The sequence below is a fragment of the Ranitomeya variabilis genome, chromosome 2 (genome assembly GCF_051348905.1).
Source record: "Ranitomeya variabilis isolate aRanVar5 chromosome 2, aRanVar5.hap1, whole genome shotgun sequence".
NCBI lineage: Eukaryota > Metazoa > Chordata > Amphibia > Anura > Dendrobatidae > Ranitomeya > Ranitomeya variabilis.
Window position 1 is genome coordinate 174,261,563 of NC_135233.1, and position 24,260 is coordinate 174,285,822.

Sequence of the window (24,260 nt, forward strand, 5' to 3'; positions counted from 1 at the left end):
AACCCACGTATTCATACTGTAAAGCTCCCTATATCACATTTTTTTGAGAAATGGGTAAATGTTTTGTAAGAAATGGGCAGGTCTGCATATTCGTCTCCAACACAACTCATTTCTCAAAGATAAGTTTTTCTTGTTTTAATATTACTTCAGGTTAACCCCTAAGGATCAAGTCCAATTTGGACATTTTAGGGGTTGTACGTTTAGGGGTTTCACGTATGACTTGCATCTGTCATCCAATGACGAGCTGTTGAACTTGTCACTTCATTGCTGCAGCCAATCACAGTCCACAGCGATCCTGGTGGAAAAGTTACGTCTCCCTTCTTGTGTTTACACAATTCATGGAGCAGCGTGCGTGAATCTACGAAGGCTCCAGTAGTTGAATATAACTTAGGCTTGCGCTACCTGGCGACATGTTTCCTGCGACACTGAAATCGTAGTGACACGTTGCAACATTGAATGTAATGATTTCCTGCGACATGCTTAATGGCAAAGGAGTTGTACATTTTTCAAATTGTATTGTATTTTCTGTCTCTGGTTAATAGTCGCACACGACTCATACATACAACCTAATACCTAACTTTTATTAACTCTTTATGGGGAAAAATGAAAATAGAACACACATTGTACTGTAGTTTTTTGACATTGTAAATTCAACACTTTTCATGTGCAAAATGAATAAAGTGACTACTTTGTTCTGTTCGTTAGCATGATACTATATGTATGCAGTTTTATATTTGTTTTATTACTTTTAGGGTACGCTCACACGGCTGTATATTCTTTCATGTGAGAGGCTATGCTAATGACACGAGTCTCATCTTAGTGTGATCTCTCAGATGAGAGAATCGCAGCACGGGTGCGGAGAAGAAGGAGAACTTTTTTATAACACATTTGATGCATGTGTGTGTGGGAGCAGGAGAGAAAGAGAGATTGTAAAATAATTATAATTGCTAAATGAGGAGAACAGAAGGATTTTTTCCTCTAATGTAAAGCATTTTTCAACTACCTCCTAGGAATTTGAGCCTTCTTGTCAAACAGTGTAGGATTAGGTTAGCCTTGATTTACCTTCCCCAACTTTTCTGTTAAGATGACATATCTTGAGATGTATTGAGCGGCATCTTAAATAAACGAGAAAAAAGAAAATGTGCACAGCTGACTGATGCCGTTCATCAGACATAGGTTGCTGGGTAAAAAAAAAATGTACATGTTAACATGTACTGTTTTTTTACTGGATAACACAGAACTGAACATAATTCAAAATTGTTATGGGTGGACACATTCATATGTGAGATTCTCATACAATTCTGAACATGTGCATTTGTATGCACAAAAAGCCAAAGGCAAATATAATCTCATTCACAACATCGAATGGAGAGTTAGACACACATGTACAGGCATTGTGAATCGAAAAATGCCTGCAGAATTAAAAAGAAAACACATACCAGCAAAGTAAGTTCATCTTACTTCTATGTCACCGACTGTACATTTGTTAGATCGTTTCCAGCTATTTAGCTGATTTGCCTTCCATATCACTAGATTTGTTGTTCTTTTTGGGACTAAGGCGTGTTTTGCTGTCCCTTTTCACAACTGTATTGTGTTTTGTTAACGTGTAATTGTATTTCAATAAGGTTAAATTACACTATGTAACAAATTTTTATTTATTTTTTGTTCCTGGGTACAAAGTGTGTTTTCCTAACCCGTTATGCTTAAAACAAATAGAAAATAGTTGTTGTTCCACAAAAACTTTGCTTCTGTGATCAGGACAATGACATTTTTAAATTTGTCTGTTTTTGGGAAAATTCACGATTTGTGTTCAATACTGAGTAGTCTTCTAGAATATTGTTAAACTGCTAGAATTGTGCAGAAGTTTCTACAATTTTTCAGAACTATCTAGAAGTTTCTAGAAATTTATAGAACTTTCTTGAATGTTTTTGGACTGTTCAATAGTAGTCATATAAGTATAAAAGCACAGGTGACTTCAACCAACTTTACGATTTATGTTATTGCTGAGTAAGAGAATAACGATTCGTAGTTAAAGAGCAATTATTTGTTTTAGATGGCATCAAGAGGTTGTTTGCGCCCAGCAGATGCATTTTGCTATGTGTGTGAACAATTTATAAAGCGGGAATGTATTTCGTGAAAGCATGTTGTATGATGTGCGAGGCCTACAAGGCATATTTCGGCATGCCTGTCGAGGATCAAGACAAGTCCTGGGCACCTCATTTTACATGCGAATACTGCAAGAAAACTCTTGAAGGTAAGTTGAACAATTGCTGCTCATTTAGATGGCAGTGATTTATTTTGTAGAATTTCACTGATTTAGATCTAGTACAGTTTAAAGAGTTGCAATTGACAAAATGTTCACATTCATCAATGCGCTATAGTAACATATGTATTAAGTAATGTGTAAAATTTCCTCCTTTTAAATTTATATAATTAATTAAATCTGCTATGTTACAGATTGGTACCGGGGAGAAAAGAGAGCCATGAAGTTTGCTATCCCGTGAATTTGGCGGCAACCGACCGACCACTCTAGCTCCTGCTACTTCTGCATGGTGGATCCTGCCAAACGTCACACAGGCAAGAATGCGCCTCAAATCATTTATCCAGACATTCCATCTTCCATTGCCCCAGTACCACACTGCCCCAAGATGCCTGTTCCAACTCCCCCGAAAAGGGATCAGCCATCTTCAAGAAAAAGCTGCAAGTCAGACAGCGAGGAAGATATTGGAGATCAAGATTTCATTTTCACAGGTGCAGTTGAGGAGAAAAGGCCATACTTTCCTAACCAGGAAGATATCAACGATCTGATCAGAGACCTTCTTCTTGTCAGGTCCAATGCTGAGCTTTTGACATCCAGGCTCAATTAGTGGAACTTGCTGGATGAAAGCGTGCAAAACACAGATCAGAGAAAGTGTCACCAAACATTTTCCAACTTCTTTAGTCGGGAAGACAGGTTGTGCTTCTGCAACAATGTGGCCGTCTTTTTGAGGCTGTAGGTATCACCTGTAACCCAAGTGAATGGCGCCTATTCATAGACAGTTCATCCCAGAGCCTCAAAGCCATGCTGCTTCACAACGGAAACAACTACATGTCTCTCCCTATTGCCCACTCTGTGTATCTCAAGGAGGATTACACCAGTGTCAAGATGTTGCTGAGTGCCTTGAAGTATGATGACTATGGATGGGAGGTCATCGGAGACTTCAAAATGGTGTCATTCCTGATGGGCCTTCAAGGCGGTTTCTCCAAATTTCCTTGTTTTCTTTGCCTCTGGGACAGCCGTGACACTAAGACACATAATCACAGAAAGGACTGGCCACAGCGGACCGAGTTCTGTGTGGGGAAGAGCAGCATCAATTGGCATCTGATGATGCAACCTCTGAAGGTGCTGATGCTACCACTGCACATCAAGTTAAGCCTCATGAAGCAATTTGTCACAGGCTCTTGACAAGGAGTCAGCAGCTTTCAAGTACCTCCAAGATCTCTTTCCAAAGTTGTCCAAGGCAAAGGTCAAGGCTAATCCACAATCCACAAAGCACTCCATGGCTCAGCACCACCCTACATCTCCTCTCTGGTCTCAGTCTACCAACCTACCCATGCCCTCCGCTCTGCTAATGACCTCAGGTTAGCATCCTCAATAATCAGAACCTCCCACTCCCGTCTCCAAGACTTTACACGTGCGGCGCCGATTCTTTGGAATGCACTACCTAGGTTAATACAATTAATCCCCAATCCCCACAGTTTTAAGCGTGCCCTAAAAACTCATTTGTTCAGATTGGCCTACCGCCTCAACGCATTAACCTAATTATCCCTGTGTGGCCTATTAATAAAAATACAACAACATAATCACGTTCCTCCATCATGTTCTCATACACTTTATGCAGTTAATAGCCTCTGTGTCTGTACTGTTACATACTTAGGCAGTTAACTGGTTACATACTTAGGCAGTTAACTGGTTCATGCAGCTTTACATGAACACCCGAGCCTTACACTATGGCTGGTCCAAATAACTAAAGCAATTGTTACCATCCACCTCTCGTGTCTCCCCTTTTCCTCATAGATTGTAAGCTTGCGAGCAGGGCCCTCATTCCTACTGGTATCTGTTTTGAACTGTGATTTCTGTTATGCTGTAATGTCTATTGTCTGTATAAGTCCCCTCTATAAGTTGTAAAGCGCTGCGGAATATGTTGGCGCTATATAAATAAAATTATTATTATTATTATTATTATTAAGGCTGGTATCTGTGTCTGACCGCATGTGACCTGTGATTATAGCATGTGTCGAGTTCGCCAAGCTGCTGAACAGGATGGAGAAAGTGGCTTGGAACAGTTTTGTTGCAGTGACTCATGACTTCTTGGGTAATCACAAGGCTGAAAACTATGTGCAAAATCAAGAAAAAATAGGCCTAAGCTATAGCACTTCTCAAATAACAGATAAATCCTACAGATACTGAAGTTAATGCCAAATTGTATAAAAATAATAATCTTTATTGAAATATATGGTTAAAAAGTTAATGACTAGTGTTGAGCGATACCTTCCAATACTTGAAAGTATCGGTATCGGATAGTATCGGCCGATACCCGAAAAATATCGGATATCGCCGATACCGATACCCGATACCCGATACCAATACAAGTCAATGGGACTCAAGTATCGGAAGGTATCCTGGATGGTTCCCAGGGTCTGAAGGAGAGGAAACTCTCCTTCAGGCCCTGGGATCCATATTCTTGTAAAAAATAAAGAATTAAAATAAAAAATATGGATATACTCACCCGTCCGGGGGCCCCTGGACCTTACCGATTGTAACCGGCAGCCTCCGTTCCTAAGAATGAGCAGTTTAAGACCTTCGATGACGTCGCGGCTTGTGATTGGTCGCGTGCCGCTCATCTGACCGCTCATGCGACCAATCACAGGCCGCGACGTCATCGCAGGCCCTAAACTCCTCAGGAGTTTAGGGCCTGCGATGACGTCGCGGCCTGTGATTGGTCGCGTGAGCGGTCACATGAGCGGCACGCGACCAATCACAAGCCGCGACGTCATCGAAGGTCTTAAACTGCTCATTCTTAGGAACGGAGGCTGCCGGTTACAATCGGTAAGGTCCAGGGGCCCCCGGACGGGTGAGTATATCCATATTTTTTTTTTTAATTCTTTATTTTTTACATGAATATGGATCCCAGGGCCTGAAGGAGAGTCTCCTCTCCTCCAGACCCTGGGAACCATACACTGGGAACTCCGATTCCGATTTCCGATACCACAAAAGTATCGGAACTCGGTATCGGAATTCCGATACCGCAAGTATCGGTCGATACCCGATACTTGCTGTATCGGAATGCTCAACACTATTAATGACAGAGATACAGAAACAAAATTACTGCTTATAAGCAAGTCAGGTATAGCATACTAAATCCTATTAGATGAACAGAAAAATGAATAACAAACAGTACAAGTGGTCACAAAGACCTACAGTACAGACCAAAAGTTTGGACACACCTTCTCATATAAAGATTTTTCTGTATTTTCATGACTATTAAAATTGTACATTCACACTGAAGGCATCAAAACTATGAATTAACACATGTGGAATTATATACTTAACAAAAAAGTGTGAAACAACTGAAATTATGTCTTATATTCTAGGTTCTTCAAAGTAGCCACCTTTTGCTTTGATGACTGCTTTGCACACTCTTGGCATTCTCTTGATGAGCTTCAAGAGGTAGTCACTGGGAATGGTCTTCCAACAATCTTGAAGGAGTTCCTAGAGATGCTTAGCACTCTGATGCACTTTTTAAGCATGTACACCATAATCATGAGATATGTATGACCTTAAACTTAGCCAGAGCAACCTAAGTTGTGCATTATGAAGCACATATACCTAATATACACCAGCCCAATATCTATATACTGAACACATATTTTCAGGGATTGATTACTTGCTATACCCCTATGCATCACAATATTTGGAAATTATTGAGCTTTTCTTATGTAGGTCTTTGTGGCCACTTGTTATTCATTTTTCTGTTCATCTAATAGAAATTTAGTATGCTATATCTGACTTGCTTATAAGTAGGGTTGAGCGACTTTTATTTTTATAGGATCGGGTCGGGTTTCACGAAACCCGACTTTCTCAAAAGTCGGGTCGAGTGAAATCGGCCGATCCTATAAAAAAGTCGGGGTCGGGGTCAGCCGAAACACGAAACCCAATACAGTGCAATGGGATACTATGGTTCCCAGGGTCTGAAGGAGAGGAAACTCTCCTTCAGGCCCTGGGATCCATATTAATGTGTAAAATAAAGAATTAAAATAAAAAATATTGATATACTCACCTCTCCGACGCAGCCTGCACCTTACCGAGGGAACCGGCAGCCTTCTTTGCTTAAAATGCGTGCGTGAATGGCCTTAGATGACGTCACGGATTTCTGATTGGTCGCAGCCGCCCATGTGACTGCCACGTGACCAATCACAAGCCGTGACGTAATTCTCAGGTCCTAAATTCCTAATTCTAGGAATTTAGGACCTGAGAATTACGTCACGGCTTGTGATTGGTCGCGTGGCGGTCACATGGGCGGCCACGACCAATCAGAAAGCCGTGACATCATCTAAGGCCATTCATGCGCGCATTCTTAGGAAGGAAGGCTGCCGGAAAGAAGCCGAGGGTGAGTATATTCCTATTAGGTATATACTCACCCTCGGACGCACCCTGCTTCTTTTAGGAATTAGGAATTTAGGACCTGAGAATTACGTCACGGCTTGTGATTGGTCGCCTGGCGGTCACATGGGCGGCCGCGACCAATCAGAAAGCCGTGACGTCATCTAAGGCCATTCACGCGCGCATTTTAAGCAAAGAAGGCTGCCGGTTCCCTCGGTAAGGTGCAGGCTGCATCAGAGAGGTGAGTATATCAATATTTTTTATTTTAATTCTTTATTTTACACTTAAATGTGGATTCCGATACCGATTTCCGATATCGCAAACATATCGGAACTCGGTATCGGAATTCCGATACTAGATTCAGAAGATCGCCGACCTCATGGCCGACCCCACACAGGGGTCGGGTCGGGTTTCATGAAACCCGACTTTGCCAAAAGTCGGCGACTTCTGAAAATGGCCGACCTGTTTCGCTCAACCCTACTTATAAGCAGTCATTTTGTTTCTGTATCTCTGTCATTAACTTTTTAACCATATATTTCAATAAAGATTATTATTTTTATACAATTGGTGTTAACTTCCAGTATCGGTAGGATTTATCTGAAATCTATGTGCAGTTGGTTCAGACTCTCATAAAGAATTGTGCCATAATGGGATGCAGAATGTCTCTCAAAGTCCATATCCTTGACGCTCATCTTGACAAGTTCAAGGAGAACATGGGAGCTTACTCAGAGGAGCAAGGCGAGCACTTTCATCAAGATATCTTGGACTTTGAACGTCGTTACCAAGGACAGTATAACGAAAACATGATGGGGGACTACATTTGGGGGCTTCTTCGAGAAAGCGATTTGCAGTACACTCGCAAATCTAGAAAAACTACTAATTTCTGAACCTTTTTGAGTAATTTATGACTGTCTTTGTCTATTTACCATGCAAGTGTTGTTTTTTATCAGACCGCATAAACGAAAATATAATAATTTCCTTTTTTTGTCACAATAAATATTACATTTTTCAGGCCTGTAAAATCAAAGTTTGTGCTGAATGTAGTAGTTTTCCATAATCTTTAAACATAAGCAGTTGAAATATTACAATTGGAAGCCATGAACAAAAATTGTGTTACATAGTGTTATTTATTACTGTATATTGGGCATATTGTTTGTTTTTATTTGTCATCAAATTTAATGTATGAGGTCAGCCAGCTATGAAAATTAGTTTTTTTAGATTAAAAATACCATATATCAGTTACTTAATGTAAGACACAAATTCTACTACCACCCTCCGTTACTCTCCCTTCTTTTGAGGTGCATTTTATGGTCATTTTCCACTCCCCAGGGCCAGCCACCACCTTTTTTCGACCACTTCACCACCTGGCTACTTAATTTCCTTTCCGCCATCCCCACTATCATCATGGGTGACTTCAACATCCCCATTGACACTAACCACTCAGCTGTGTCTAAGCTTCTATCTCTCATTTCCTCCTATGGCCTCGCTCAGTGGTCTTTTGCAGCCACTCACCTAGAGGGTCACACATTGGACTTCATCTTCAACCGCCCCTGTTACCTATATGACCTCTCTAATTCACCTCTCCCTCTATCTGACCACAACCTACTCACATTCTCTTCCCTCTCCTCTTCAGGTGCACAATTCCCACTCCACAAACTTGCACACCCTCTCAGAAATCCCAAACAACTTAAAGTATTCTCACTCTGTGAAATCCCTTCTTCTTATATCAGAGATAAGTTCCTTACATGATGCAGATGCTGCTGCCGCTTTGTATAACACCGTATTAGCTGCAGCTCTCACATCGGTCAACCCCCTCACACATATCAAAGCTTGCACAATCAACAGGCAACCTTGGCACACCAGCCTTACTAAAGAACTGAGGCAGGCTTCCAGGGTTGCAGATCGGAGATGGAAAAGATCCCGCTCCAAGAAGCATTCATTACATTCAGACAGTCCCTCACTACTTTCAGATCCATTTTCACTGCAGCAAAACAAACCTAGTTCTCATCTCTCATATCCCTTGTTTCTCACAACTCTAAACAAGTATTAACCACTCTCATTTATCTCTTCCATCCTTCAGCACCTATTCCCTCTCTCTCATCTCAGCTTAACACTTTGCCTCATTCTTCAAGCAGAAGATTAATAATATCATACAAAGCTTTGGCCTACAGTCCCCACCGCCCCTCCTCATAATTACTCAGCCCTTCTCCTCCCAAACCACCTTCTCTGTCATTATGGAAGTTCAAATTTCCAGATCACATCTCACACCTCTGCTATAGACCTGATCAGGTCCCACCTCATCACAAAGCTCACAACAATCTTCATCCCAACCCTAACCTATCTCTTCAGTCTGTCATTAACACCTGGTGTCTTTCTTGCTTCAAACATGCCTCAATTACACCCATCCTCAAAAAGCCCTTACTTGACTCATCCTCTGTCTAGGTATCGCCTCATATCACTTCTCCCCTGTGCCTCAAAAATAATGGAACAACACGTCCATTTTGAACTGTGCTTCTATCTCTCATACTGCTCCCTTTTTGACCGGTTACAATCTGGTTTTCGACTGCATAATTCCACTGTAACTGCCCTGACTAAAGTCACCAATGACATACTACCTTCCAAATCTGAGCAACACTACTCTTTCCTCCTCCTCCTGCACCTGTCCTCTGCCTTTGACAGTGGACCATTCCCTCTTAATACAGATTCTCTCATCTCTTGGCATTACAGACTTGGCCCTGTCTTGGATCTCTTTATACCTAACAGACCAGACACTCAGCATCTCCCATTCACAGACTACCTCTACATCTCGCCCCCTATCTGTCGGTGTTCCTCAAGATTCAGTAATAGGACCCCTGTTCTTCTCCATCTACACCTTTGGCCTGGGACAGCTCATAGAGTCCCACGGCTTTCAGTATCATCTCTATGCACTTGACTCACAGATCTACTTATCTGGACCCGATATCACCTCCTTACTAACCAGAATCACACAATGTCTGTCCGCTATTTCATCTTTCTTCTCTGCTAGATTTCTAAAACTTGAAACTACAGAAAAAAAGGGTGCACTCTAGCTGTATACTTGTTATGAGTAGGGGTGCAGTGCCAAGTCCAATGATATATATGACCACAACAAAGAATAAAAAGATTGGACTGAAGTAGGCCCGCACAACCACATAGTATAGGAAAATATGAAAACGTTTTTTTAGAACACCACAACAAACAACATAAAACCATTTAAAAATGCACAAATGAGTACATAACACCCCAATTGAAATAAATATACAAAATAAAGAGTGTGTGTACAATACTCTGATATACTCAGCTGAACCAGCGCATATGTACCAGCACAATAGTCAGGACCCAATGAAGTGAACCAAGCAATAATAAGAGAAGTTCAGAACAATATACATAATGGGTCTCTATGCTCTGTGGCCAAAAAGAAAAAAAGAAAAAAAAATAATGAGTAGGCAGAATAGCACTGCAAAGTATGCAAAGAGACGGCATCATACCGTATCTACTCAACCTGAAACAGGAGTAAGTTAGAGCCACAGGAATATGAGGCTATAGAGGTCACCTAGAGCCCACATGCCGGAGATGGTCAGCTGGAAATAAAGATGGGGTGTGAAAAACCGGCCCCACGCGTATCGGCGCCGCAGCGGCTTCGTCAGGGGAAGTGGGTTTGTGTGGTGAACCGCCCACGTTATATACTGAAAACATAATTACCTAAAATGCCAGCCGCTGAGTCGCCTTGGAGAAGAGAGACATGAACCGCACTACAGACGCCGACCGGAAGTGAAGGAGAGCTGGGCGGAAGTCATAGAAATCTCCATGGAGAGGGAGTAGTGCATGCGCACACACGGCTCTGGTAGCGAGCCATGTTGCACAAGCGCTGAGTAAAGAAGACAGGCCGGGTAGAAAGGATAAAGGTACGCAGTGCATTCGTCACAAAAGATAACACCGAAAAAAGTATTGAAGAGGACTCCAAAGAAAACGGAGGAACATGAGGCAACCTAGAGAGCACAGGAGTAAAATATATATAGTTAGTACAGCAATATAAACAAGTATACATATGCCTGCAAGCCAATTTGGCCATGTATGAATAGAGATACAGATACATGAGAGACAATATGAAAGACATCTAATACATTGCGAAATAGGACACATAATCATGGTGTTTCCTCTTTGTTTTCAAGCGTAGGACTCCCAAAAGGGCACAAATCCCGCTGATAGCGGGGTGTACTTGGTTTCCTCCTTGGATATCCAGAGAATGCACATGATAGTATCCATAGAGACTAAGTCCACAAGTCCATTATTCACAGAATGAGAGGATGTCTCCAATCCCTGTTTCATAGATACTACCCAAAGGGTAATCACGACAGGGACGTATCCAATAGTCACATGCTTCCAGATTGAAGTCCGTGGGTGTCGGAGAGTACCCAACCCCAAATTGCTATAGAAAGTCAGAAAACTGTAATATCCAAAGGTCATGTACAGGAGAGCAAATGATAGCCAGCAAGTAGAGACGTGGATCCGAGTAGGCAGAAATGACTGCCAGAAGAGGCTGATGAAAAAGAAGATATATGGCATTAGTGCAAAACAGGTAAAGCAATAGGTGTTACTATAGAGGTTCAATTACCCAAAAACCCTGTGAAGAGAAGTTCCTCATTGAGGCCCGAGGGAGCCACTGATTGTAGCTCAAAAATCCATCGGGACTCCATTTGTAAGAGGAGCTTACGACTGTCTCCTCCTCTCTCAGTGGGGGCGAGTTTTTGTAGGCCCACTATCATAAGGTTAGTGGAAGAACCCCGATGTTGATTTAAAAAGTGCTCGGCCACTGGGGTAAGTGTTCTGCCCTTCTTAAGGTCTGAGGTTGCTAAGCGTATCGTAGAAATATGTTTCTGTGTACGTTTCCTCAGTTCCTGCGAGGTTTGCCCCACGTACACCATTTTGCATGGGCAAATGAGGGCATAGATTACATCCCTAGATCTGCAATTGATATATGTTTTCAAGGGATGTCTACTCAGAACTGTAGGATGGACAAAAAGGTCACGAGTAGGAACCATGTGGGGACAGACATTACATCCTCCGCATGGAAACGAGCCCCTCAGGATAATACCTCTATTTAGTCTCACCGTAGATCTTTTAAAGTGGCTCCTCGTCAATATATCTCTCAAATTTGGTGCCCGTCTGGCTGTCATAAAAGGTCTGTCACTCGTAACTTCCATCGTTTGAAGATTTGCTCGCACAATTGGCCAATGCTTGCATAAAATATCACTGACCTGCTTCCAGCTGTTGTTGAAGTCAGTGATGAATCTAGTCTGCGTCTCCTGGCGTTGTCTTCCAGATGATAAAAGGGACTTCTGGTCCTGCCCTCTCGCTCTTTGATAGGCTGTAGAAATAATACGTCGAGGGTAACCCCTTTGCTTAAAACGGGAAGACAAATCTCGAGCCTGGGTTGAAAAATCAGAATCACGGGTACAGTTACGTCTTACACGCAAAACTGTCCTGTAGGTACACCCACCTTGGTGTGCCAAGGATGAAAACTGGAGAATTCCAGAAGCGCATTGGTCGCCGTAGGTTTGCGAAACAGATTTGTCGCCAGGCGATTCTCATAAGGAAAGATCTTCAAATCCAGAAAGGTGATTTCTCTGTCAGAGATGGAATAGGTAAGAAAGATGTTATAGGGGTTAGAATTTAAAGCCTTAAAGAATTCTATACATTCCCCCTCTGTACCTCTCCAGAGAATGAAGACATCGTCTATAAATCGAAACCAGGCGTGTACGTGGGCTGCGAAGGAGGGTAGGGGATAGACAAATTTCTCCTCCCACCAGCCTAGAAAGGTGTTAGCATAGTCTGGTGCACACTTTGCGCCCATCGCCACGCCTGATCGCTGCAGGTAATAGACTATCAAAGAGAAAAAAATTATGGTGGACAAATGTCAAAAGATCAAGTAAAAAAGAATCATGTCCTCTATCCGTGGAACTGTTCTTATCCAGGAAGTAAGCTACAGCCTCTGTACCCTCTTTATGGCCAATATTAGAATACAAGGACTCTACATCGCATGTTATCAATAGGAAGTCCTCGGGGAGTTCGACCTGGTCACATAATTTGATAAAATGTGAGAAGTCCCGGACATATGAGGGGAGGGAAGAGGCAATAGGCTGAAGGAAGAAATCCAGGTACTCACCGGCCCTTTCACACATGCTGCCGACACTTGAGACAATCGGTCTACCGGAGTCTCCATGGAGATTTCTATTACTTCCGCCCAGCTCTCCTTCACTTCCGGTCGGCGTCTGTAGTACGGTTCATGTCTCCCTTCTCCAAGGCGACTCAGCGGCTGGCATTTTAGGTAATTATGTTTCAGTATATAACGTGGGCGGTTCACCACACAAACCCACTTCCCCTGACGAAGCCGCTGCGGCGCCGATACGCGTGGGGCCGGTTTTTCACACCCCATCTTTATTTCCAGCTGACCATCTCCGGCATGTGGGCTCTAGGTGACCTCTATAGCCTCATATTCCTGTGGCTCTAACTTACTCCTGTTTCAGGTTGAGTAGATACGGTATGATGCCGTCTCTTTGCATACTTAGCAGTGCTATTCTGCCTACTCATTATTTTTTCTTTTTGGCCACAGAGCATAGAGACCCATTATGTATATTGTTCTGATCTTCTCTTATTATTGCTTGGTTCACTTCATTGGGTCCTGACTATTGTGCTGGTACATACGCGCTGGTTCAGCTGAGTATATCAGAGTATTGTACACACACTCTTTATTTTGTATATTTATTTCAATTGGGGTGTTATGTACTCATTTGTGCATTTTTAAATGGTTTTATGTTGTTTGTTGTGGTGTTCTAATAAACGTTTTCATATTTTCCTATACTATGTGGTTGTGTGGGCCTACTTCAGTCCAATCTTTTTCTTCTTTGTTGAGATTTCTAAAACTTAACATGGACAAAACTGAATTCATTATCTTTCCCCATTTCACTCAACCCCCCATCAGCCTAACCCATCAAGGTCAATGGCTGCTCACTCTCCCCAGTCCACAATCTCGCTGCCTCGGGGTAACCCTTAACTCTAACCTCGCCTTCTAACCACCTATCCAAGCCCTTTCCACTTCCTGCCAACTCCAACTAAAAATATTTCCCAGATTCACGTATACCTAAATCAAGAATCTGGAAAAACACTAGAGCATGCCCTCATCATCTCCCTCCTTGACTACTGCAACCTCCTGCTTTGTGGCATCTCCTCTAACACTCTTACACCCTTCCAATCTATCCTAAACTCTGCTGCCCAACTGATCCTCCTGTCCCGCCGCTATTTTCTGGCCTCTCCTCTCTGTCAATACCTTTAGTGGCTCCTCATTGCCCTGAGACTCCAGTTCAGAACCCTAACCATGACATATAAAGCCATCCACAACCTGTCTCCTCCATACATCTGTGACCTAGTCTCCCGTTACTTACCTGCATGCAACCTTTGATCCTCACAAGATCTCTTTCTATACGCCTCTCTTATTTTGTCTTTCCACAATCGCATAAAAGATTTCTCCCATGCATCCCCTTTACTCTGGAACTCTCTACTCCAAGAGATCAAGAGATTTGACTGTTGCCTACCATGGAAACCTTCAGAAGGAATCTGAAGACCTACCTCTTCTGACAAGAGTAAAAACTGCAGTAACCCTCATTCCACCATATCGTTGCATAACCACCTGCATCCTCACCCATCCCTAATATTTTCTGTACAAATGAATATATATTTACTATAACTAATTACATAGCACCATAATATTCTGCAGTGCTTTCTAGACACTGTTATCCTTAAATGGAAGAGGTTTGGGACCACCAGAAGTCTTCCTAGACCTGGCCACCCAGCAAAATAGAGGAATCGTGGGAGAAGAGCCTTGGTGAGAGAGGTAAAGAAGAACCACAAGATCACTGTGGCTGAGCTCCAGAGATGCAGTAGGGAGATGGGAGAAAGTTCCACAAAGTCAACTGTCACTGCAGCCCTCCACCAGTCAGGCCTTTATGACAGATTGGCCCGATGGAAGCCTCTCCTTAGTGCAAGACATATGAAAACATGCATAGAGTTTGCTAAAATGCACATGAAGGACTCCCAGACTATGAGAAATAATATTCTCTGGTCTGATGAGACAAAGATAGACCTGACCTTTTTGGTGATAATTAGGGTTGAGCGAAACGGATCGTTCATTTGCCAAAAGTCGGCGTCTCATGAAACCCGACCCGATCCCTGTGTGGGGTCGGCCACGCGGTACGCAATCTTCGCGCCAAAGTCGCGTTTTGTATGACGCGTTTAGCGCCATTTTTTCAGCCAATGAAGGAGCGTGGGCAGAGTGATGACATAGGTCTAAGGGGCGTGTACGCCCATCGCCATCTTATCGCTTGTGCGCTGTAGGGATTTGTAATGTTTAAAACGAAATTTTCAGTGCTGGGACGGAGGGGAGAGAGAAAGAGAGAGATGTTTTATTTTATATACTTTTTCCCATTGACGTGCATTGTGTTTCGTTTTCCGGCCGATCCCCGAGTTTACGCAGTAATCGGCCGATTTCACCCGACTCGACTTTTCAGATAGTCGGGTTTCGCGAAACATGACTCGACCCTAAAAAAGTCAAAGTCGCTCAACCCTAGTGATAATTCTAAGCAGTATGTGTGGAGAAAAGTAGGCACTTCTCATCACATGCCCAATACAATCCCAACAGTGAAACATGGTGGTGGCAGCATCATGCTATGGGTGTGTTTTTCAGCTGCAGGGACAGGACAACTGGTTGCCATTGAAGGAAACATGAATGCGGCCAAGTACAGAGATATCCTAGATGAAAACCTCTTCCAGAGTGCTCTGGAACTCAGACTTGGCTGAAGGTTCACCTTCCAATAAGACAATGACCCTAAGCACACAGCTAAAATAACAAAGGAGTGGCTTCAGAACAACTCTGTGACCATTCTTGACTGGCCCAGCCAGAGCCCTGACCTAAAACCAATTGAGCATCTCTGGAGAAACCTGAAAATGGCTGTCCACCAACATTCACCATCCAACCTGATGTAACTGGAGAGGATCTGCAAGGAAGAATGGCAGAGGATCCCCAAATCCAGGTGTGAAAAACTTGTTGCATCATTCCCAAGAATACTTATGGCTGTACTAGCTCAAAAGGGTGCTTCTACTTAATACTGAGCAAAGGGTCTGAATACTTATGGCCATGTGATATTTCAGATTTTCTTTTTTAATAAATTTGCAAAAATGTCTACATTTTTGTTTTTTTCAGTCAAGATGGGGTGTAGAGTGTACATTAATGAGAAAAAAAATGAACTTTTTTGAATTTACCAAATGGCTGCAATGAAACAAAGAGTGAAAAATTTAAAGAGGTCTGAATAGTTTCTGTATCCACTGTATTAAATTAAGAGACCACTGCACAGTTATATAAAAATAAGCTTCTCTACATGTCTGACAGCCATTCCATTCCACTGTCAGTTGAATTCCAACCTGAGTACACCTCATTCTACTTAACGTGCTTCTGAACCAAATCTTATTTAACGAAGAAAAGTATAAAAACACTGCTGTGGTCAGTGGCGTATCCAGGGGGGGGCAGTCAGGGCATGTGCCCCGGGCACAGCCGACAGGGGGTGCCACCGAGCCGCCTGATGATGCGGCCGTCCAAGGAGGCTCCTCATCGGCGGCATTCTGCCGCCACCACACTGAGATACTCACCTACTCCTGGCGGCGCGGTCCCTGCAGGTCTCCGGTTCCCCTGCACCCCAGCTTCTTCCTGTACTGAGCGGTCACATGGTACCACTCATTACAGTAATGAATATGCGGCTCCACCTCCCATAGGGGTGGAGCCGCATATTAATTACTGTAATGAGCGGTAACGGTGACCGCTCAGTACAGGGAGAAGCTGCAGCGCCGCCCTGGGGAAGCAGGGACTGCACCGTGCCAGGAGCAGGTGAGTATAACGGGGAGGGGAGCACTGCACTGCGCAATATTCACCTGTTCCTTGTTCTGGCGTCGCTCCGTCTTCAGCAGTGACGCTGAGGTCAGAGGGCGCGGTGACATAGTTAGTGCGCGCCCTCTGCCTGAGCATCTGTGCTGTTGCTGAACATGGAGCGGCGGCTGGAGCGAGGAGCAGGTGAATATTGAAAGTGCCGGGGGCCTGAGCGCCGGAGAGGTGAGTATGTGATTTTTTTTTTTATCGCAGCAACAGCAAATGGGGCAAGTGTCTGTATGGAGCATCTTATGGGGCATAATCAACGTTTGTGCAGCATTATATGAGGCAAATATATTTATGGAGCATCTTATGGGGCATAATCGAAGTTTCTGCAGCACTATATGGGGCAAATATATTTATGGAGCATCTTATGGGGCATAATCAACGTTTCTGCAGCACTATATGAGGCAAACATATTTATGGAGCATCTTATGGGGCATAATCAACGTTTCTGCTGCACTATATGGGGCACACATATTTATGGAGCATCTTATGGGGCCATAATTAACGTTTGTGCAGCATTATATGGTGCAAATATATTTATGGAGCATCTTATGGGGCCATAATCAACGTTTCTGCAGCACTATATGGGGCAAACATATTTATGGAGCATCTTATGGGGCCATAATTAACGTTTGTGCAGCATTATATGGCGCAAATATATTTATGGAGCATCTTATAGGGCATAATCAACGTTTCTGCAGCACTATATGGGGCAAATATATTTATGGAGCATCTTTTCCTAATACTCTTGTGGAAATGAAAAATTTAATGTGAAAGCAGCAATAGAACCCCTTAACCCCTGGAGGGATTTTCATTTTTGCATTTTCGTTTTTTGCTCCCCTTCTTCCCAGAGCCATAACGTTTTTATTTTTCTGTCGTTATGGCCATGTGATGGCTTGTTTTTTGCAGGACAAGTTGTAATTTTGAACAACACCTTTGGCTTTGCCATGTCGTGTACTGAAAAACAGGAAAAAAAATTCCAAATGCGGTAAAATTGCAAAAAAAGTGCAATCCCACACTTGTTTTTTGTTTTGCTTTTTTACTAGGTTCACTAAATGCTAAAACTGACCTGCTAATATGATTATGAGTTCATAGACACTGAACATGTCTAGGTTCTTTTTTATCTAAGTGGTGAAAAAAATTTCCAAACTTTGTTAAAAAAATGCGCCATTTTCTAATACCTGTAGCGTCTCCATTTTTCTCAGGTTGGATGAGGGCTTATTTTTTTGCGTGCCAAGCTGATGTTTTTAATGATACCATTTTGGTGCAGATACGATCTTTTGATTGCCCATTATTGCATTTTAATACGACCCAAAAAAATTTAATTGTGGAGTTTTGACTTTTTTCTCACTACGCCGTTTAGCGATCAGATTAATCCTTTTTTATTGCTAGATCTGGTGATTTTGATCGTGGCAATACCAAATATGTATATGTTTGATTTTTTTTATTTTATTTTGAATGGGGCGAAAGAGGGGTGATTTGAACTTTTTATTTTTTTTTATTTTTTTTATATTTTTTAAAACTTTTTTTTTACTTTTAGCATGCTTCAGTAGTCTCCATGGGAGACTAGGCGCTACCATAACTCGATCGGCTCAGCTACATACAGGCAATGATCAGTTCGCCTGTATGTAGCTGAATTACAGACTTGGCGACCTCTGGGCAGCGCTCACAGCAAGCCAACAGTGACAACCATAGAGGTCTCCAGGAGACCTCTGGTTGTCATGCCAACCCATCGGTGACCTGCGATCACGTGATGGGGTCACCGATGATCGGATTTCCGGCACAATTGCCCGAAGCGCATGTTAAATGTCGCTGTCAGCGTTTGACAGCGGCTATTAATGGGTTAATAGCCATGGGTGGATCACGATTCCACCTGCGGCTGTTCCGGGCACATGTCAGTTCAAAACAGCTGACATGTGCCGGGAAAGATGTGGGCTCACCACCGGGGCCCACATCAAAGGGAGGGAGTCCGACATCGGCGTCCTATTTCGGCCGATGTCGGAAAGGGGTTAATGAAGAAAACTTTTTTTTTCATTTTCACAGCACATTGTTATAGTCTTTATTCTTGAGGATGCAGTTTTCAAAATGTTGTCATTTGTGGAGAGATTTTGCTGCTTTGGCATATCTGGGGCTTTGCAAATGCGACATGGTATTCACAATCTACACTGCTCAAAAAATAAAGGAAACACTAAAATACCACATCGTAGATATCACTGAATTAAATATTACAGTTGCAAATCTTTATTACATATTGGAATGCATTGAGAACAATAAAACATAAAAATGATCAATGTAAATTAAAATTAATATCCCATGGAGGTTTTGATTTGGAATGATATTCAAAATCAAAGTGTAAAATAAAATTACAGGCTGATCCAACTTCAGTGTGAATACCTCAAGAAAAGGAAATGATGCACAGTAGTGTGTTTGGCTTTCACGTGCCTTATAACCTCCAATATAACACTTGGGCATGGTCCTGATAAGGCGGCAGATGTTCTCATAAGATATCTCCTCCAAAACACGAATTAAAGAATCAGTCAACTCCTAGACAGTCTGTGGTGCAACATGGCATTGGTGGACGGAACAAAGCATGATGTCCCAGAGGTGCTCTATTGGATTCAAGTCAGAAACGGGAAGACCAGTCCACATCATCAATGCCTTCATCATGCAGGAACTGCTGACACATTTCAGCCACATGAGGCCTAGAATTGTCATACATCAGAAGGAACCCAGGGCCCATTGCACCTGCATATGGTCTCACAATGGGATTGAGGATCTCATCCCGTTACCTAATGGCAGTCAGGGTACCTCTGGCTAGTACATGGAGTTCTGTGCGGTCCTCCAAAGAAATGCCTCCCCACACCATTACTGACCCCACTGACAAACTGGACATTCTTAGGTGTGCATTACATGCATTTTTGATGCATTTACATTGCGTAAGTGCAGTAAAAATGCAGGTGCGTTTTTTACCTGCAGATTTTTCGCATGTAATGTAAGTATGGGGAAAATCCACACAGAAAACCTGACTTACCCTGCAAAAGACATTGACATGCTTCGTATTGAAAAATGAACCGCAGGCAAGTTTACGCAGGGTAATAAAGAAGCACAGTGGGCATGGGATCTCTATATCTCCCATCCACTTAGGTGGTACTGTAAAACTCTGCGTTTTTGCTGCAGCGAAAATACGCAACATTAAAAATTAGATAAAAGCTCATCGTGGGCACATAGCCTTATTTTAAAAATCTTAGTAAACAGTCAATATATCATTTTGTTTAATTTGTATTATATAGTTTAATAACCAATGTAATTATTCGGCTTGTTTACAGATCCAGTGTCACAGTTACACAGGATACTGTTGGTGTGTATCTTCCAATGGACGACCTCTGAGCGGGACAGCAGTCGTACATAAAACTCCCCGGTGCCCAGGTGAGTTAATGCTAGAAATATTTATGTTATGTCAATTGGGAATGCATGTAGAAAAGCCGTGGAGACACCATCACGTGTTTCTCAACGCAAGCAATGAATAGCCAGGTCTTTCACCGGGAAGGAACAACCACGGGAAGGGCAGCATCCAATAAAGGAAAACCACCTATGCCAAAACATGGTGTCCTTCCACAGACAGCTGTTTCGGGGTATTTGCCCCTTATCAGTGTGGAGTAGGAAACTGGCTATTAGGAGCAGTGCCAGGTGAAAAGACTATAAACATAAGGGTGAATGACCTCGGGGAGATCAAAACATCCAACACCGTGGAGACACCATCACGTGTTTCTCAACGCAGTGATCCAGAACACTGCCCCCATCCCTAATGGGAAATATGCAAATGCATGTAGAAAAGCCACGGAGACACCATCACGTGTTTCTCAATGCAAGCAATGAATAGCCAGGTCTTTCACTGGGAAGGAACAACCACGGGAAGGGCAGCATCCAATAAAGGAAACCACCTATGCCAAAACATGGTATCCATCCACAGACAGCTGTTTCGGGGTATTTGCCCCTCATCAGTGTGGAATAGGAAACTGGCTATTAGGAGCAGTGCCTGGTGAAAAGACTATAAACATAAGGGTGAATGACCTCGGGGAGATCAAAACATCCAACACCGTGGACACACCATCACGTGTTTCTCAACGCAGTTATCCAGAACACTGCCCCCATCCCTAATGGGAAATATGCAAATGCATGTAGAAAAGCCGCGGAGACACCATCACGTGTTTCTCAACGCAAGCAATGAATATCAGGTCTTTCACCAGGAAGGAACAACCACGGGAAGGGCAGCATCCAATAAAGGAAAACCACCTATGCCAAAACATGGTATCCATCCACAGACAGCTGTTTTGGGGTATTTGCCCCTCATCAGTGTGGGGGCAGTGTTCTGGATCACTGCGTTGAGAAACACGTGATGGATAGTGTTGAGCGATACCGTCCGATACTTGAAAGTATCGGTATCGGAAAGTATCGGCCGATACCGGCAAAGTATCGGATCCAATCCGATACCGATACCCGATACCAATACAAGTCAATGGGACTCAAGTATCGGACGGTATTCCTGATGGTTCCCAGGGTCTGAAGGAGAGGAAACTCTCCTTCAGGCCCTGGGAACCATATAAATGTGTAAAAGAAAGAATTAAAATAAAAAAAATCGCTATACTCACCTGTCCGACGCAGCCGGGACCTCAGCGAGGGAACCGGCAGCGTTGTTTCTTTAAAATTCGCGCTTTTACTTGGTTACGTGAAGTCCCGGCTTGTGATTGGTCAGGGCGGGCATGTTGCCGGGACGCGGACCAATCACAGCAAGCCGTGACGAAATTACGTCACGGCTTGCTGTGATTGGTCCGCGTCCCGGCAACATGGCGCCGTGACCAATCATAAGCCGGGACGTCACTGGAGGCTGGACACGCGCGCTTTTTAAATGCATTTTAAAAAGCGCGCGTGTCCAGCCTCCCGTGACGTCACGGCTTGTGATTGGTTAATCGCGGCCATGTTGCCGGGACGCGGACCAATCACAGCAAGCCGTGACGTAATTTCGTCACGGCTTGCTGTGATTGGTCCGCGTCCCGGCAACATGGCGCCGTGAGCAATCATAAGCCGGGGACGTCACTGGAGGCTGGACATGCGCGCTTTTTAAATGCATTTTAAAAAGTGCGCGTGTCCAGCCTCCCGTGACGTCACGGCTTGTGATTGGTTAATCGCGGCCATGTTGCCGGGACGCGGACCAATCACAGCAAGCCGTGACGTAATTTCGTCACGGCTTGCTGTGATTGGTCCGCGTCCCGGCAACATGGCGCCGTGACCAATCATAAGCCCGGGGACTTCACTGGAGGCTGGACACGCGCGCTTTTTAAATGCATTTTAAAAAGTGCGCGTGTCCAGCCTCCCGTGACGTCACGGCTTGTGATTGGTTAATGGCGGCCATGTTGCCGGGACGCGGACCAATCACAGCAAGCCGTGACGTAATTTCGTCACGGCTTGCTGTGATTGGTCCGCGTCCCGGCATCATGGCCGCCCTGACCAATCACAAGCCGGGACTTCACGTAACCAAGTAAACGCGCGAATTTTAAACAAACAACGCTGCCGCTTCCCTCGCTGAGGTCCCGGCTGCGTCGGAGAGGTGAGTATAGCGATTTTTTTTATTTTAATTCTCTCTTTTACACATATGTTGTTGCGATACCCGATACCCGATACCATTACAGTATCGGAATCCCGGTATCAGAATTCCGATACAGCAAGTATCGGCCGATACCCGATACTTGCAGTATCGGAATGCTCAACACTAGTGATGGAGTCTCCACGGTGTTGGATATTTTGATCTCCCCGAGGTCATTCACCCTTATGTTTATATGTCAATTGGGAAAGCAACAAACACCCGGGCCATTAAAAACACAAAATTGTGCCTCCTGAAATTTGACATGGCAGATCTTTCTTCTTCTTGACATCTACCATTGGGGAATGGACATACACTATGTGGCTCATTCACCTTGCTACTTGGGTCCCTTCAAGGTCCTGGAACAGGTTAACCCTGTGGTCTACCATCTGGCCCTTCCTCCACGCCTAGGTATCACCGACACCTTTCATGTGTCCCTTCTAAAGCCTGTTCACATGTCCCGGTTTTCTGAGTCATCTGGTTCGTCTACGGATGATTATGAGGTGAACGCTATCTTGGGATATAAGGTGGTACATGGCAAAATATTCTACTTGGTGGATTGGAAGGGTTATGACCCAGAGGACAGGTCCTGGGAGCCTGCTGAGCACATTCGGGCTCCGCAGCTTATTGCTGCCTTGGAGCGTAGCGAGGTCCAAGGAGGGGGGTAATTATAGGTGTCGAGTTCCCGCCGCCACACAGGGGGAATCTCGAACCACCTCCGCTGCGGTCTCTCATTCTCCTCCAGCCGCAGTGGAGCCTGCTCAGCAGAGACGTTGATCCCAGCACCTGGCTCAGGCAGATACTGCGCGTTTGGTTACTGCTAGCCTTTCAGGTTCAGCCATTATAACCAGTACTGTTCAGCGGCGAGCAGGCGCTTCTGGGACTAAGTCCTGCTTTTCTCCTTCTCAGCATGCCTCTCGTTGGAAGGCGGGGGTCACACACTCAGGTCCTGTAGCAGCTCCTATTGGTCCACTAGGAAGGTCCTGGAGAGCTACAGCTATAAAAGGTTCGCATGGCCGCATGTTATCATGTGTGTGTGTTTGTATGACTGTTCTGGTGATTGCTCCTTAATCATTCCCATTCCTAGTGATGTTGAATGCTCACGAATGTTGGAGTTAACTAGCGCCTGACAGGGCTAATCTATACACAAAGCACGAACTGTACTGCGTCTAACCAGCAGTGACCACCAGTGCCGTACTGTACGCACTCTGTGCAGCTATCTTCAATTACTCCTGACAATCGGTCAGTGTAGGGTGGGAACTCCCGCTCGATCTCTGCATCTGGCTCAGGGCGTCCTCAGGCGTGGGCTCAAAAGCCACCTAGGGTCAGAGCGGGATCAAGCACCAGCATAGTAGGGGTGAATTGCAGGGATACCACTAGTATTCATTTGCTGCTCCCTGTGACAGCTAACGGCACAGCGTTTCCTTGATTCCCTGCAACTCTGTGAAGCAACAGAGTTTGCTCCTGTACAGACAGGGTGATGGAACCCGTGTCTATTCTGGTGTAGTACCGTCATATGGTGCCGCCATTACCTAGCAGCAGGACCCACTCCTGCATGGTGGACCCCGGGCTCCAAACGCACCTTTACTATCGTTATATTAACACAGTGCGTTCCACCAGTCCTAACATCGTGAAAATAAAAAATCATTTTTTTCCACAAAAATTATTTTTTAGCCCCCAGTTTTGTATTTTCCCAAAGGCAACAGGAGAACTTGGACACCAAAAGTTGTTGTCCAATTTGTCCTGAGTATGCTGATACCCCATATGTGGGGGGAATCCACCGTTTGGGGGCATGGCAGAGCTTGGAAGAGAATGAGCGTTGTTTGGAATGCAGACTTAGATGGATTGGTCTGCAGGCATCACATTGCATTTGTAGAGCCCCTGATGTACCTAAACAGTAGAAACCACCCACAAGTGACCCCATATTGGAAACTAGACCCCCCAAGGAACTTATCTAGATGTGTTGTGAGAACTTTGAACCC

General features: G+C 44.0%; 1 protein-coding gene across 1 annotated transcript in view; it reads left to right on the forward strand.

Moving 5' to 3' along the window:
• Positions 1-24,260, forward strand: part of SMOC2 (SPARC related modular calcium binding 2) — a 640,791-nt gene that overhangs the window by 186,224 nt on the left and 430,307 nt on the right. Inside the window, exon 4 of the mRNA XM_077283220.1 lies at positions 19,967-20,066. Coding sequence (XP_077139335.1) covers positions 19,967-20,066 — 100 coding nt within the window. The remainder of the gene's footprint in view (positions 1-19,966; positions 20,067-24,260) is intronic.